Raw genomic sequence first — 18,322 nt, forward strand, 5'->3', positions numbered from 1 at the left:
GCTGTTAAGCTGCTTAAAACTGCCCTATGCCAGAGCATGAACTAAACTCCGCTATGCTGTCTTTAAGATATAATAATATTCCTGCAGCTCTGGTCAGCAAGCAGCCGGCACGCTGTCATTTATCCTCGCTAATAAACACAACTGAGAACCGGACTGCTTGCTAGCGAGTGAGCTGGAATGTTAGGAAGTTTACTTGGACTGCACCTAGAGATAAAACCAATCCTGTTGCCTGGAATTGTGAGTGGAGAAACTAGTGTTTGGTATTTGTTTGCGTTCATAAAAGTGGTAAATGAGTTGGTTATTTCAATGGCTTTATTCAAAATGACTGATGTTACTAAATGAGTATTAGTTGTGTAGTTGGGATTACGGTTTTCCACTACCAGAATTTTGACTTTGATACCGATACTAAGGCTGTTTTTCCACTACAGTACCAGCACCAGAAAACTGGGACTGTGTTTCATCCATTGGTCATTGGTCCAGTACTGAAGGTTCCAGTCTTATGGTTTTTGGTACCTGTTCAGATCTATTCCTATGGATACCTGAGGGTGTATCTTCTTTACCTTATATAAGTGTTATATACTTACAACTGCTTATAACTGAAAAACTAATGAAGATTTAGTGAATTCTTTACTCTTCCAGGTGAAGATGAAGTCAGCAAGCAGTATTATGTGACCAGTTACTCATATATTAAACTGATATGTTGAACTGTTGATTGATATTTTTTAGAAATATGACTTTGCAAAGAGTTCATTTGGCGCCGTAGGTCAGTTAAATCATTAAAGGTGTTTTTAGTAGGACCGTCTCGCAAGCAGGTGGAATATGATCTAGAACCAGAACTGTACGTTCCGAATTGCATCACAGTTCACATCACTAAAATAATACAGTAGCAATAAAACAAACTTATTGTCTTTTTGTTTGTTTGTTTTAGACTTTGCATGGAAAATATACTCATATAATAAACTCTGGAATTTAGAATCAGTGCAACTGTCAATAAATGATAAAACAACCCAAATCTAAATCATTTTAACAGTTTTGAAGGCCTGATTACCAGTGAGACAAGGAAAATGTTTTACGTTATGTATTTAACATTCATCTCACTGTATTTCAAACAAATTAGTAATTCCAAATGACTAAAAGCAAAATATATTTTTATTTTGGAGTGGTTATTACTAGAATTTACTCAATTATTTCTGATTAAAACCATTCACATGTATGGCTTAGATATGCTATTAGCCTTGGCAGTTAAGCAGAATACAACATAAAAGTAGCGCAGTTCTTTCAAATACAGAAAAATTCATAAATTTTTCACCGATCCATTTAATGAGATGTGCTTAAAAGCCTTAAGTGGATTGCTTTTTCTAGTGTTAAAAATAGGGAAATGGGTTAAAATAGGGTAAAAAACCTTCAGTTAACTGCAAGTCTGACATGAACACATGCTTGTTGTGAATTCTTGATTGTGCCTTTTGAGGAATTTTTGAGTTCTCTTTGATTACAGTGAAGAAAGGCAGTCACGGCTCTAGTGCGAGAGAGCTAAGGGAATACAAGGAACATGGCATTCTGTTTGTTTCATTCTTTCTTTTTCTCTCTCCTTCCCCCCTTTTCTGTGTCTCTCTGGTGAGTTGGTACAGTGTGTTACACGCCACAGCTCTGCAGGCCGGGCTGTGTAATTCATCACATAGGGAGAGAGAGAGAGAGAGAGAGAGAGAGAGAGAGAGAGAGAGAGAGAGAGAGAGAGAGAGAGAGAGAGAGAGAGAGAGAGAGAGAGAGAGAGGGAGAGAGAGAGAGAGAGAGAGAGAGAGAGAGAGAGGGAGAGAGAGAGAGGGAGAGGTGATTCACTTTGGGCTCTTTGTTTGATAGATCGTTCTGCATAGGACTCATGCTCCTATATATATATATATATATATATATAAAACACACATAAACGTTATGAGATATATAAACATACACACAGGCGTGTATATTGTCTGAAGTAGAGCTGGACGATATGGCAGAATTGTAATACTACGATACACAATGTGTGACAGTATAGATTTCATCTGACATGAAGTTTAAACTGCCACATTTAAACTGTGGCACCAGTGTTTTTGTTTTCAGCCCTTCACATTTTATACTGCACAAAATCCAGTTAAGACAGGCTAACTATGCTTTCTGTCTAATCAGGCATGGCTTTGGGAGGTCTTTTTAAGTACTGAATCTATCCAAGATTTGCCCAGAAAAGCTTATTGTGACATGATGAAGCAATAAGCCACTCAAGGCTGTGGATTACTGTGATTTTATCATGGAGAGGGGTGTTCTTTGTGCAGAGTTCATACAGAGTTCAGTTGTTGTGAAGTGGTCATAGTTGTGGTATATCATGGATTTTACAATGGCTTTGAATGCGACTCAGCCAGTCAGGACTGTCTGTGTTATATCTGACCGGAGCTATCGGTGTTATGATGTGACATAATTGATCACAATAATGATCACCATTGTCCTGTTGCCCAGCCTTGGTCTGGCGCATCTCAACTTCAATATAACTGGACCCCGCTGGGATCTGAGAACTTCTGGGATCTGAGTGTCACGAGGGATGGTCAGTATGATGGCATGTTATTTTAATTGAGATAAATGATTAAGCCTGCAGTTAACAATGATTTCTGTACTTGGGTCATTATGGCTTTGATTAAAGGAAAAAGTGCAGCCAGTAGTTTCAACAAATCAGAAATGCGCCGATTACTGCTTCTTCTGCACAGCTCTTTCAAACATTAAACACCTACCTTATCTTCTGAGTCATGCTTTTATCAGGATCAGCAGTGCCACGAGATGCCTTCTGCGTTGCCCTCAAAAACGCTGCTCTGCTCTGTGTTAAAGGTGCAGGAACTAAAAAGGGACGACGCATAAGCAAATCTTACATGCGTTTTAAGCTCAAGTACTACAAGACCTTAACTTTGCTGTTCAAATACGAATGTCACATCTATTGATAAAGAAAAGATGAATGAATCAGTTTGTCTGGTCAGTAACGTCATGCAGTCAAACCCGATGTTAAATAGACCTCAGTGGGGCCTCGAGCCCATGCGAGTCATATAGAAAGATTGTTTTACATGGCCTTTATATGTTAAAGAGCGTTTTATATGGTCGTTCTTCAAGATCTGTTTCAGCCTTGTCCCAGAACTAGAACTCATGGGTCGGCTTGGGTTCTACAAGCTTTACCGTTCTTTGATGTCCTCTCTAGTGCAGTACCAGCTGATGTGGCAAAATCCGGTAGCTTCTGTCTCCCTGTCGCACACAACCACAGTGCTGGAAATCCCATCAATAAAACGTGAATAAGCTCTTTAAGAAAGCTGCACGTTTTATAATGTTATTCTGAACAACAACCAAATATAATGTTGGCAGTAATGGAGCTTTAATAAGTTGCTAAGTTTGTTTGTATTAAAAAAAAAAACAGATTTGTGGTTCTTAGGGTCAGATTTAAGCACAACATGATTAAAGTGTGGCGAGTAACAGAACAACTACACTTGACTGCATTTGGTTTTATCTCAAACGTCATTAGACTGTCTTTACAAGAGGTGTTATACTGTAAACTGCAGTATACTGTAAATTACGTGTAAATTACATTGCCCTTTTCCCTCAAAGCTCCTTATGTTTTTTTTCTTTCTTTCTTAATTACATTTTTCCAGTTGTTAAGTAGTTTTTTTGTGTTGTTGCTACTTAAAGAGTTTCCTTGCAGTCATTGAGTTAAAAAAAAAAAATGTATGCAAAATTTTCCAAATCTCCGATAAACTAAATATTGACCCTGTTTACAAGTGGCATCAACATCTGATCACCATGATCCAGTTGTAGTAATTGAATCATCTGCTCGGGACACTTGACAGCAAAGTTGCATCCAGATCTTATTTTCCATCCATCCATCCATTTTCTAAGCCGCTTCTCCGTCAGGGTCGCGGGGGGGTGCTGGAGCCTATCCCAGCAGTCTTCGGGCGAAAGGCAGGATACACCCTGGACAGGTTGCCAGTCCACCGCAGGGCAGACAGACACAGACAGTCACTCACACCCAGGGGTAGTTTAGCATGTCCAACTGGCCTGACTGCATGTCTTTGGACTGTGGGAGGAAACCGGAGAAAACCCACGAAGACACGGGGAGAACATGCAAACTCCACACAGAGAGGACCCCGGTCACCCGGCCGGGGAATCGAACCCAGGCCCTCCTTGCTGTGAGGCAACAGCGCTACCCACCACGCCACCGTGCCGCCCCTCAGATCTTATTTTATCAAGCAAAACTATCCATTTTTAAACGAGGCTGGTGTGGCTCGGAGTAGACGCAGGCTGTGCTGTGTTTACATGACTTTATAAAAGGTTTGTTCGTTTGTGGGGCAGACGCTCCGGGCAGACGCTCCGGGCAGACGCTCCGGGCAGACGCTCCGGGCAGACGCTCCGGGCAGACGCTCCGGGCAGACGGAGTTATGAAGTTAGAAAAGGCAGCGAGTTGTGTGCGTTTGCTTAGCAGCCACAAATGAAGCACCGTCGATAGAAAAATGAGAAAAACAAGTTTAAAAATCACAGCTAGCTTTGTTAGGAGAGTTAGATACCCTTAATGCTTCAAGGCTAGTGCAAATATGTGGCTTTATCTGGTGTTTAGTCCGCTCTTTGTTCTTTGTGCTGCTGTTGCATTTATTTGATGTGTGAAAAAGCCGGAGATTCGTAGATTTTTATTTAGTTGCGTTTAGAAACGTATGAATAGAAATGTGTCTCACACTTCCCGGGTTTTATCATCACTCCGTTTAAATGAACCAATGATGAGCGCTCACTGATCTGAATTGCGCTCTGAATGTACGCGTGCACTCAGTTGGGGGGGAATCAGTGCAGACAGTAATAAAGGTTCACTCTGGCTAGCGTGGACATGCAGGCCGAGTCCAAAGGTACCTTCATTAAACTATCCGAACAGGTCGGTGTTAATTGGAGACGAGAACTTGTGTGTTTGTATGGTTACGTTCGAAAACGCTAGGCTAAAATAACCAGATGATAAGATGATCAATTATCAGGTAGAAGAAATGATACTGCAAGACATGATGTTAGACTGTGAACGCTGCAAAGCTGGAGGCATTGCCTTTAGTCACACACACAGGGATCCGATCAAACTTTCTCTTCAAAGCCTCCGATTTCTACAGTGTTATTTTAACTAGTTTGTATAGAAGTTTAGCCTAATAACATGGAGATGACTTGGACCGATTAAGAGTAACCAACTACAACAAACACTATTCTGGCGCACTATATTCCACTATATTCCAGCCTCGGGTGCGAAAAAGAGGGTTATTTGTTTTATTTGGCCAAAACCATGGGTTCAAACCTCAGTTTATATTGCAGTTTAGTTTATGCTGCAGCTTAAATTGCAGTCACAATGTTGGTCGTAAAAATCGCCAAATATTTTTCCAAAATACAGCCCTAACCCTGCGTAGCCCTAATCCAGACACATGTGAACAGGACTGATGTGCTTTGTGGAAATGCCTTCAGATGTTTGTCCCCTAAAAACATGATGCCCCAAAAACAGGATGTTAAAAACGCAGAAAAGCTCGGCGTGTTGTGGACACTGATAATAACCAAAAGCTCACAGAGATGTTTAAATGTTTTATTTTAATGAAGTTCTGAGTGCAGAGTTCAATAAACGATCGTCGTCATTTATGCTGTGATGCTGTCATTATCTAAGCTCCCTTTCACTAAGAAGCAAAGCCTCCACTTTTCTTTATGACGCATTATGGAAACACTGTCTTGTGCTGGTCTGTCTGGTTGAATATGTGAAAAAGGCTGTGTTTTGTGTTGCACAGTGAGCACTGGGATACCTGCGGCGGTGTGAGGTTTTGAAGGACATATACAGGTTTCACTTAAAGAAACAGTGCACCATTTTTTTTCTTACCAAAAAAGCATTTTTTACAGGTTTTTTTGGTGACATGCATGATTAATAAGATACTTTCTCCAGTCGGCTTCCACAGGGTGAAGAGCTTAATCTAGATTTGTGTGTAAACTGATCTTGTCGTACAGCAGAGCCCTGGGTTATTTTGTCAGTTTTGAGGTTTTTCAGCTATTTTAATGCAAAGTTTATGCATAAAATCATTTGTCTGTTCAGATGAGCGCGTGTATTTCTGGAATGACTACTTCAGTTGCAGCTGTTCCTGAAGGGTAGGAAAGCACAAAGTGATAATGCATAGAAATTCTACATAGAACTAAAACACTTTTTGTGTATTGGCGTTATGCTGGATTGATTATTGGAGGAAAAAAAAGAATAAATACCGTTTTGTCACTTATTTAGCTTGAAATGGCACTAATTTGCTTTTAGAGCTACAAAATGTAAAGTAGTGGCATAAAATCAGTAACCATGATGACATCATGTGATCACAGTAAAGATGGGGCGGCAGAGTGAGGAAGGCCGAGGGTTCAGTGTTGGTATCAGCATCGGAAAAGAGAAAGTGGTCTTATGCCGTCTCTTCTGATGTTTACTGAAACGTTTCTGAGCCACAGAGACCAGCTCAGAGCAGGAAAACAGTCCCAGGAGAGGCTGCATGGTTTCTGTTCATTATCAGCCTTAAATAAAATGGTAACATTATCACAACTGTTAGAAAATAGTGTTTCTAAAACTGTTTTTTATGTATTTTTTCCTCTGCTCCCTCCTCACTCATCCTCAGTGCTGCTGATCCCTGAAATATTACACTGATCTCTGCAGTTAGCAAAGGCACTATTACACTTTGGTTACGTGTCTGTAGAGTTGGGCGATATGGCAAAATGTCGCATCGTGATACTTGAAGTTCTGCGATGCACAATTTCTTGTGTGCAGTTGGACACTGATTTCTAAGTACTGATCTATCCATGTTATGCTCAGAACAGCATATTTTGACATACTGTCTTGTAATTTATCATGATAACTAGAGATGGGTCCGATCCTATATCGGTATCGGGTCCGATATTGACGTCACTTATCGTATATCGGACGGATAGGGATGATCCACCTACAGATCCGTTTTCCTGAGCGCAGCTTGCACTCGGCCATGACCTCGCCGTAATGCATCATAGCATAATAGACACGTCGCCAATCCAGATTCCCTTCCACATCTTACCATGAACTCACAGCAACTTCAGTCTGTAACCGAGTGAGCAAGTGAGCTGTTAGTTTGACTAAAATGTCATTTGTTTGGAGATATTTTAGTCTGGAAACGTTTGTGTGTTCGTAATAGTTGTCAAGCCAGCGTGCCGAGGGGTGCGGCTGCGTCGTACGATACAGCCACCCAAACATGCTAGCTAACAGACCAGAAGATGCTGCCCTGCAGCGACTCTCGCTCATGCATTCCAGAAACACAATAAACTTCCAGGAGACAATCCAGTGACTAACGGGATCACAGAAGTTGTTGAACTTCATACTCGACGAGCACCACTGTCTGTAGTAGGAAATGTCGGATTTTGCAGCCTGTGGTGTCACTTAGAGCCCCGGTATAATCTCCCATCCAGAGGGTACATCTCAGAGATTCAGAGACCACTATCCCCAAACTCTGCAGTCAAGTGTCATCATGTTAGCCAGATGTTAAAGCCATGAGCCTCACAACTGATATTTGGACCACAGATGTGAGTCCAGTGTCTCAATTTACACTTGGTGAGCTCTGTGCACTACAGAGTGTGATGCGTCAGGTGAAAAGGTGCAGGAGGTCTCATTACAGATATGCTTAGATAGATACGCTTGGACTGGAAGATCAGACACCTTGAACACAAGGCCAACAATAATAATGACAATATCCAAGTGAAAAAAGAGCTCTTGTATCGGAATCTGTATTGGTATCGGCAGCTGTCTATTGGAATCGGATTAGGACTGAAAAAATGTGGATGGGCTCATCACCAATGATTGCGATAAATATTGTCATATTGTTCAGCTGCACCTCTCTACCGATATGTTTCCCCCATCGATAGAATGGGTTTACGAGCTGATGTGTCCTTCCTTAATAATGTTAGATCTGATTTGTCCAATAGAGCGCAACAAAAGATTGAAAGAGTGGACAGCTGCGTCTAGATGAACCTGCCTGGTAGATCATTGTTCTTTTGCACACGCGGGTCAGTTCAGGAGCGTCGTCTGTTCAGACTGGTGTCAGACATTTAACAGATAATGTAAACAACCAAACAAAAATCAGATTTGGGTAAAAATCAGATTTGGGTAAAAATTGGATTTGGAGTAAATTGGATTTGGAGTAAATTGGATTTGGGGCACTTTTGCCTGCAGTCTGAATGTAACTTTGGACAAACATTTAAAATGCGCAGTTTGCAGGTGTCCTGCATGATCGTAGCCGGGGAGGTTAGTAGTCCTTATATTATATACTTCTGAGATGTGCTGATCATATATAATAAAGCATGAGCTCCATGCATCTATCAGACTTTATGGAGTGCTAATTTAAGAATGTGTCTGTGGAGCAGAAACGTATTTCATATGCAGTATATCCTTTAAAGCCTCTCGTGAATGAGTAAGCCTGTTCCACTCAAAAAGATTCAAACATTACTAGCAATTAAAGAAAGCAGTATGAGATATTAATGAAAGCAATATGAGACCTGCTATTATTCTTGTGCGCTGTTGCTAAATTGCTTCTGCAGGGTCTGCTTCAGTATTAACACACAAACAAATGCAGGCTGCCCAGTAATCCCACCAACAATCTCATTTTCCTCAGCTCAACGGCAAAATACTGTTAGCTGCCTATGACTGTTCACTTTTGCACCGTTCTTCTGGTCATATTTCGATGTTACATTGATGATTTTGATAGTCAGAATTAGCCTGCAGTTTATTTAAGGTTCATTTTGGCGCTGAATTGCTGCTGCACTGCTTGCGGTTTGGTCCTATATTAGTCATTTTTTTGCCCCTCGCTGCAAGTGAGCTTTAGTGTTTTCTAGCTAGAAACATGTAAAATATGGATATTGATATATTAATTTATTGATGCATTTATTAATTTATACATATTATTTAGTTAAAGCAGCATATGGCCTATATTTTATTTCATATAGACTGGCTCAGTGATGAACGCTTCAGCATCACATGCGTTAAGTCCTCAGGTTGGCAGCAACAGAAAACGGGTGGAAACGTGTTATATGGTTTCTCATGTGTGTCATTTCCAAACTATTTTAGTGTGACACAGCCTTTGTGTGGTGTGGCTCCCGTCCAGATCCTTTTTCCCTTCAACAGAATTAGATTTTTAAGTAAAAATAAAATAATCCTACTTTGCAGTAAAATAAAGCTCTGCTGTTCAGACAGTTTTATCAATAAATGGGCTTAAATAGGCTGATTCACCACCTTTACCCCTTCAGGTTGGCCTGCAGATTGCAGGTCACATAGCAATTCAGACAGTCTCGCCTAGCTAGTAGTTAATGAAGAGACAAAGAAAGATTTGAGGGACACTTGGAGACAAATGGACTTCTTTGCATTTATAAGCAAGTTTCCTGATGCTTGTATTTTGCAACAAAAAACTGTCAAACATTAATAATTTGCAAAGCTGAAGTCAGTTTTTCTTTGAAGTTTTCCTAGTCTGCCTTAAGTGGTGGTTACATTGTGGTGCCTCAGGCACTATTTAAGGTGGAACGGGTAATTCGAATAAGAAGCTGGTGAATGAGAAACTGACTTCAGTCTTGTAAATAAAAGTCAAATTGTGAGATATTTTACAAGAAACTGTTTGAACTATTGAAGAAAAGTGTCCTGCCAGAGATGAGAGGAAAGAGGCTACAGCTGAACAAAAGCTAAAAGTAGAGCAAAGTCTGTGCTTTGGTTTATACCAGGACATCAGCACCTACTGAGATGTATTGGACATAAAATGTCGTGGTTTGATTGTTGTTGACAAAATGGCTTTTCTTAACGTTTGGGTTGCCAACCCCTGACCCAGCTTTGAATGTAGAGGGTGTCAATCGGATTTCTCTCTCATTCATTCGTGTGTTTATGTGCCGCCGCAGACTGCCGGGGCGCTACACTTCGATTGCGATGCATCTAACAATCGATTTTCCCCCCTTCTCCTAACGTGCAGCGGGTTTTATCAGTCTGATGGGAAACGAAATTTTGCAACAGTGACCTGCTCTGTGCGCCGAGTCTGTCAGAGCACTGTATAGTTGCTGGATTGAAATAAAACGGTTGTGAGGTTCATGGCAATGTGTCTTCACGTAATTAAAGCAGTTTCTTTGATGCATTTAGTAGCTTTTAAGTGAGATATATTCTTGTGTATTTGCCGACTCTCATGCGTTTGTTTCACAGGCTTGTTTTGGTTGTAGACTTGTTTAAACAGTGGTTTCCGATTGGTTCGTTGGTTCGTCAAACGGCTGTTCTCTGTCAGTGTTTTGGCCGTGTTGAGGGATGAAGCGCTCCACGCTTTCTGACAATATGTGAGACTACTGTGTTCATATATTGCGCTGTTAATATGTCGCGGTTTACATCGGAGTCACGGTGTGTAATTTTCTCTGTGTAGTTCGGAGCCTTTGCAGAGCAGCATGAATGACAGAGCTCAACGTTTTTTCCCTCTCTTCCCTCCTCTCCATCTCTTCAGCCATCACTGAAGGTCTCGAGCCTTCTGATGTCACGTTTCCCCACATTCATCTAGTTCTCCACACCACCAGCCTTTCTCTTTCTTCCTCTCTCGCTCCTCCTCTGCCCACTCAGTGAGGAGGAAGCAGGCAACCCTGTCATCATTTTCAGCTAATCTCTCTCTTTATCTCTCTCTGTCCTTCCCTCTCCTTCTCCATTTACCTTTTTTCAGTTTTTCTCTGCTGTTATTTTGTTCCACATTCGTTTTTTTCTCTCGTTTCCTTTTATCGCTTCTCCCTTTTCTCTCCTCTGAAGGTTTTATAGACATGCTCATGTACTGTTGTTTGTGATCCTTTATTTCCAGTGTAATTTGTTGTTTTCCCACTTCAGTGAATCATGTCTAGATCGACTTCAGCGCTGCAGATGACACCGTTTTGACCACAGTGTTCATAACTTCGTGGCAGTGTCGAGTTCTTACATCAGTTAATTTTGGGTTTGTTTGTCTGTTAGTTTTTCCCCCCTGAATTTGCATGTAGCCATACATCCTCTAACCAGTCTCTTCATGTTGTTTACTGTCAGAGGGAAGATGCTGTGATCTCCTTTAGAAGGAGGGGGGAAAGGGTATATGAAAGAGAGCAAGATGAGAGATCTATACGCGTATGTGAGCTGTGAAGAGCGGCAGACCTGTCCTCCCACTGAGCCCTGCCGAGGCCATATTGAACCAGTGCGTGTGGCTGTTTTTAACTCGCTTCGCTGCCTTTCGCTTTTACAGTTCTTGGCAGCGTTTCACTGCCATGACGTAGCACACACAAGTGAACCCTGAGTAGAACGAGTGTAGCATGTTTCCTAACACACCGACACATAGTAGGTATCCACAGCAGGCTGGTACTGTAAGAGCTGCTCTATTTCGGAGCATTATTAGCTGTTATTTGATGTAGCAAAATACTGGAGATCCTTGGCTGTTTGCACCTTGCTTGCGTTTTCTGCAGTTGAATCACTCAAGCCACATTTAGAGGTGGTCAGAGACGGATCTTGACCGCATTCAATACAGTAGTAAATGGAATGTGTTTTCTTTGTCCACACACACTTGTAAGCGGAAATGCATCTGCCGGCTAGCAGATGAGTGGATAAACAAGAAAATTCAAGGTGGAGGATACGCAAGGCTTGATTTCTCACAAAGCCAATTGATTTCCTGCACTCTCAGTCAATGAAAGTGCCCAAGCCAGACTTGTTTAATCATATGCAAAAATAAAATGGAAACAATGTATGTCGATGTACTTTTTATGCAAAGTAAAATCGGATCTGATCAGACGGGGGACGCATTTTAAAACGTGTCAATAGAATCCCGGTTCTACATGAAATCAGCCTATAAAAAGAAGGAGAACTGATTTTTTTTTTTTTTTTTTTTTTTTTTTTTTTTTTTTTTTGGTACCCCAATTTTTGACTCATTTCTGTAGATTTCTGTTTAAGTTGTTGCTGAACTGAGTCAAACCTGCTCAAACGCACAAACTCTCCCATTATTAGTAGACAGAGAGCAAACAGGTATAGCAGCTCCTTGCTGCTGTTGATTTTACAAGATTTCTCTTGCACAGTAAAGAAAACGCAGGTAGAACACATCTGGGTGAGGATTGTAAATGTGAGACGTGATCACAGCTGTAGTTTTTAGAGTTTATGTTGTACAGGCACTTGATTGCATTCCTGCCTTAAACTCAGTTAATGAGGATGCTCCGTTTAACACGTGAATGGCTGGCATCCCCCCCCCGCCCACTTTTCATGGACTCTTGTGTCCATTCAAGGCAAGTCACTGTCTACTATGCATTACTAGATTATTTTTGTAGTCTGGTTGGGGGAAAAAAAACCCCAAATGTTTATACTCCAGTTAGTTTGAAGCTCTATCAGAAGCAACCAGCACAGGTTTGGCCTGATTGACAATCGGGGTAAATGTGTGGTGTCAACTCCAACTCCAACTGTGTAACCAAACACGGTTCTCTGGCTTAGTTTAGCCAAAAAAATCAGTTTACACAAATTTTGCCTCTACCTGAATGTAGTTAGTGAGCCAAGACTTGTTTAGTGTCCTGAGGTTTTTCTTTAGTTCTGCACTGGACCTACCAGACTAGTAATGGAAGCTTTAACCCCACCAGTGAGCATCATGCAAGCTACTGTTATCTATGAAAATGGACAGAGTTACAGAAACATCCAGGCTTTTAGCTAAGCGACATGCCTCTGTCCAGTTTTGTAGACAACAGTGTGTCATACAGAGTCTTCTTTGAGATTACTGAACAGTTCAGCAAGGCATGTGATGATTTAGTCATGTAGTTTACACGGTGTTAATTGGCGATGTATAATGTCGTGTATTAGCCAGTGCAAAACTAAAGAACAACTTTGGAAGCCAAACATATCTTGGCTAGTGAGGTACATGTGAGTTAAGAGCAAGAAGAAGACTTTTTTCTGATGAATCACTGCGATTTTGCTGTGGTTTTCCTGAGCTGGAGCTGTCAGTTACAGCTTGAAGACTGTATTTTTAGCTCCTGGGTTTGGGGTTAGGAAGGAGCTGTACTGTACTGTGTATTCACATTCAGTTTTCGCTCTGCGAAGGGGGAGTAGGTGTAAATGTGTGTGCGGTTATACTATGTATGTGTGATTTCACAATGTGTACTAACGCTGCTCTCTCTGTCTGTGTTCCAGGACCCAGCGGGAATCTTCGAGCTGGTGGAGGTTGTGGGCAACGGTACCTATGGACAGGTGTACAAGGTGAGGAGGGGAGAGAGGAAAGGACTGGGAGAGAGAAGGAAAGGTGAAGAGAGACAGGTGGAGGGAAAAAGAAGGAGGGACCAGGGTTACGTTTTAACTTTGTCTCCCAACTTGTCCAGTCGGGCAAGTGATATTAAAGCTTACTGTCTCAAACAGTTTATATGGTCCCAAACATATTTTTACTTTTTTCTTCCAAATACAACAAAGCAGACATGCACAGATGTCTTTGGGATCATCCATTTATTCTTATGCTTATCGTATATCTTGTATACTGCACACACACTCTTCTGTGGTAATTTGGACGATTAGAGAACGCATAATGGCTAAATTTAACTCCAAACACAACTAGATTGGACCGTTTTCCGTGGTGAGATGATGTTTCCATATGGGAGCAATATCCGGTACATCGCAAAATTGATTATCCCTGAAAATATTAAAAAATCTTGCTAGACCAGACAAGTGATTTACGACGTTGCTCTCCCACTTAAGCTTTTAACTTGCCCCAGGCGACTGGGTGGGCGTTAGTGTTGAAACATGATGCCTTACTGTGTTTGCTAAAACGTAACACGCTTTTTGCCGTTTGCTGTTATTTAATATATGAATTAATGAGTCAGTTAGAGAGTGAAAGGGATGAGGGAAGGAATAAGGCCTGGAGGCAGGTTGTTGGTTTAATGCTGTTATTATTGTAATAAATGATGCCACAACATACAGTCTGTCTTTCGTAGCACTTCGAGAGATCACAAAAACATTTAGATTTAAATATTTATCCAGAGCAACTTACAAAAGTATGTTGTTCCCACTCCGAGAATGTGTCCAACATATCCATGAGCTACGACAAGTCCAGAAACAAGTGTGTGATGCCTACAAAGATAGATACAAAAAACAGATCAAAGGCATAGCATAAGTGAGAGAGAAGACATTTCAGTACGTGCTAGATTAGTGTTCATTTAAGAGCTTCACAAAGACAAATTATAGAGAGCCAGTGCTTAAACTGCACAGTAACAGGGAGCTTATTGGATGTCAATCTATTATGTCGTTGTCTTATTTTATTTAATGACTTTTCCTCTAGTTCCTTCTGTCTGTTTCATATATTGGAATGCCGACAGTATGAATACACTGCACATTACTGCCTTGTCAGTGTATTACATATATGTAAACTGTGATTAAAAAAAAAAGTCCAATTTGAATTCATCGTTTTTAGGATGGACACAGTTACCTATGTGCACCTTTTCAGCCTACAGCTGTTCAGCCCAGCCCATTCATGCTAATGTAATTAAGACCGTTTTAGCCTGAACTGAAAGAGAAAGAGTCTCTGGGTAGCCAGATCAGATAAAAGTCCTTTTGTAAACTTCTGTCTTAAAGGCACGGTAACATAAATAGCCTGATTAATACTAGGAGGTAAAAGAGGTTGGAAAAGGGTCGTGTGGACTTCAGGGAGGGACGAGGGTTTATGGTGAATCAAATCTTTTGCTGTATGGCTGTATTGCTGGCTCGTTGTGTCCATTCCAACTTGTTAGTGAACCTCTATATATATATATATATATATATATATATATATATATATATATATATATATATATATATATATATATATATATATATAGTGATGTATGTCATGTACTGGCTAAATATAAGTATCATGAGAGAACATTTTTGCTTCACCCTTAGATTGAAAGAAGGAGGCACACAGAAATCTGCTAGCACAGATTAGTTCACATGACTGTTGTTTAGACTGGCCACTTCATACCTCTTCACAACAGATAGGAAGGGATGAGGAGGTGAACTGGAGGTGTAGTATGGAGGGGTGATGAGAGTTTTGGTGAGAGGAAGGTGGGGCATGGTGAAAGAGTGTGAAGTGTAGGTAGATATGATTTATGATCGTAATGACTTTTTGGTACTGAAAACTAAACTAAAATGCTTTCTTTGAATTGCTGCACTGCTGCTAACAGGTAAAACTTATGGGTTTGAGAATGGATACAAATATGTAACACCTCCAACAGCTGCTTCCTCCAAGGTTTAAAAGCCCGTGTACCACACTCATACCTACAATATGTTGCACATTTTGCCTTGTGTCTCAGGTTTTGTTTGATTTTTTTATTATTTTTTTTTGTTTAGTATGTAATTCAGTTCTAACTGTAATTTAAATTTAAATTTAATTTTATTTTATTATTTTTCCTTTTTTCTTATTTGTTCTTTTTTACATCATTTTGATTGATCATTTAGTTTTAGTTATGTTACATTTTGCACATTTGTATAACCATTTTCTAGTTCTCGCGTTGCAAATGAAGGTCACCCACAGTGTACAGTCTAAATCAGGGTTGAGTGATGATAGTGAATTGAACTGAATGTTAACAGTGAATTAGCTATCAGTTAGTATTATGGGAATGACCTCATTAAAACTGGTGCTTACTAGTTTGTGTTCACCGCCATGTAAGCATTTGGTCTGGCTCTCGCTTCACGATTCATACCTGAATAAGCTTTCAGTTTAAGAGGTTAAATAATATTGGCATGTGTGGAGTCAGTGCTGTAGTATGAGGTGTACTGGATGGTGCAAGTGTGGCATGATGGGGTGAGTTAGAGGTCAGTGCTACATGTGTAAAGAGTGTCAGTTACTGGTCATTGTGCTGTAGTGTAAAGAGATGGGGGGTCAGTTTGGGGTTACTGCTGTAGTGTGAAGTGTATTGAACTGTAAGAGTGTCACAGAGAGGTCACTGTTGGCATGCTCAGATATCTGAGATATGGACCTTTCTCCAGCTATTAATAGACCCCACATCTTCCAGCTGCTACTCCTAAACACTCTTCTCCTCTTTCCTCCCTCTCTCTCTCTCTCTATCTCTCTCTCAGGGGCGCCATGTGAAGACAGGGCAGCTGGCTGCTATAAAGGTGATGGACGTCACCGAGGAAGAGGAGGAGGAGATAAAGGCTGAGATCAACATGCTGAAGAAGTACAGCCACCATCGCAACATCGCCACATACTACGGAGCCTTTGTTAAGAAGAGTCCACCAGGCCATGACGACCAGCTCTGGGTCTGTACGCTTTATACAGCCGGAAAGCTTGTTGTTGTTGTTGTTGTTGTTGTTGTTGTTGTTGTTATTGTTGTTTTTGTTTTTTTAATATATAAAAAGTTTGATGCACCATGTACACAAAATGAAGCATTCACTTCTCAGTCCACTCGGTCCATATTTGGAAACCAAGCTCCAAAAACAGGGTCACTCGGGCCAAAATGAAAAATGTAACCACCACTGCATCTATAAGACACTTAGGCCCAATCCCATTTCACCCCTTGCCCCTACCACTTAGCCTTTAGCCCTCTGTTTTGCACGATCACGTCTAGTGTTAGGGTGTCCCAGTTTTTGTTGAGATGGAGGGGTAGGGCAAACTGTTAGGGCTACATGCCCCTCCAAACGGAGGTTTTTCAGAGGCACAGACTCACAAATGTTAGTATTTTCTCAGTGAAATAATTACAATAACTATCGTATTATCTATGTAACTAAAGCCCAGCACTGAAGTCACTGAACCTTTCCTTCTCTGCTACCTCTGAAAATGGGCTGGGTTGCCTATAGAGAAGCGATAATGAAGCAATGTGTTTTTTTTTTTTTTGGTTTTTTTGACCCATTTCGTAGGGCAAGATTTACTACACCTTGTAACTCAGTTCAAAGGGGTTAGAGTGATGCTCCAAAACAAGATGTAGGGGTAAAAAGAAGAAATGGGATTGGGCCTTACTTGCATTCTACAGCAGTGCCTCAGTGGTCTTTAGAGGGAGATTTTCTCGTGTAAAGATTAAGAATTTATGTGAGAGGGACTCCTGAAAATTGCATCTACTTCGGGTGGATTTATTAGTGTGGACTGTTTGAAATGTTCTTTTATTTCAATCTTACTAGGGAAAACTATTATATTATTGCCACCAACTGTAGTGATGCAATGGCAGGGATACAACGCTGCACTACAGAATACTATATAAGGCTCTATTTTTATAGAGAATTTACATTATCACTGATAATGTAATCAAGATACTTGCGTGCTGCTTTGTACAGCATAAGGTTGCCTACTCCAGTACTCTTGATGTTGCTTTACTGAAATCCTGCATGTTTCTGCTCAAGGCAGCAAACGGTGGAAACCTTTTCCCTCCAAGCCCCTTTTGGGCCAGTGACTTGGACACAGGTTAAGGCAGGTTAGACTAGTCCTGCTTTGATCAGCTGAATCGGGTGTGGCTTCTTGGGGCCGAAGCTCTGCAGAACTCTGCCTGATGTAATGCTCAGTCTTGGGCAAGATTAGGCACAGGGCTCCGGGGCAGTTCATGACTAATTTAGCTTTCAGTTTAAACTGAGAAAAGAGCTTGACTGGCAGTGCATGATTAGTCTCAGAACAAGATAACTTAAAATAATCGTAGTGACAATCAGAATCAGTCAGTTTTGTTAATCAGTGTGAATCCTACTGCAGTTTGTCTTTGGGTCATATATGTTATGTTGTTCTTTGGACGTGTCTGTTCATGTTAAAGGTTCCGTGTTTGTGTTTGCAGCTGGTGATGGAGTTCTGCGGTGCCGGCTCAGTAACAGACCTGGTGAAGAACACCAAAGGAAACTCACTGAAGGAAGACTGGATCGCGTATATCTGCAGAGAGATCCTGCGAGTGAGACAAACACACATGATGTGAACCCAGTACTCTGTTGCAATCATTTTGCTTCATATTGTGATGTGGCATTTTAATATATTACACACTCGTAACACTTAATGTCTGTAAAATAGTCATAAAATCATGTCATGCCCACCATAAATATCACCATGTTCAATCCAGAAAACTCCTTTTAATTCACTTTATAATGACCTTTTTCAGTAAATGTCCATGGTGAGAGTAATGGTAGTTTCTGTTAGCTCATCAGTGCCAATGTCTGTGTAACACTACTTAGAACAGTTTTGTCTGCTTACCTTTTTGTACTCTGTGTTGGAGTTTTACAGTACCTGTGTAATCTGGTACAGTAAGGTTGTACTGTTCACAGACTGTATTCAAGTGCTAGTTGTATGAAGTGATTAGTGATGTCACAGCACCCAAACGTTTAACCCTTTCTGACTCAAAC

At 40.9% G+C, this 18,322-nt stretch overlaps 1 protein-coding gene across 7 annotated transcripts in view; it reads left to right on the top strand.

Moving 5' to 3' along the window:
• The window catches only part of mink1 (misshapen-like kinase 1), a 67,003-nt gene that overhangs the window by 6,808 nt on the left and 41,873 nt on the right, over positions 1–18,322 (top strand). For all 7 annotated transcript variants that reach the window (XM_037533323.1, XM_037533319.1, XM_037533320.1 and 4 more), the window contains exons 2-4: positions 13,181–13,246; positions 16,091–16,273; positions 17,767–17,877. In XM_037533323.1, the coding sequence (XP_037389220.1) occupies positions 13,181–13,246; positions 16,091–16,273; positions 17,767–17,877 (360 nt within the window). The remainder of the gene's footprint in view (positions 1–13,180; positions 13,247–16,090; positions 16,274–17,766; positions 17,878–18,322) is intronic.

This window comes from Pygocentrus nattereri, chromosome 23 (genome assembly GCF_015220715.1).
Source record: "Pygocentrus nattereri isolate fPygNat1 chromosome 23, fPygNat1.pri, whole genome shotgun sequence".
Lineage (NCBI taxonomy): Eukaryota > Metazoa > Chordata > Actinopteri > Characiformes > Serrasalmidae > Pygocentrus > Pygocentrus nattereri.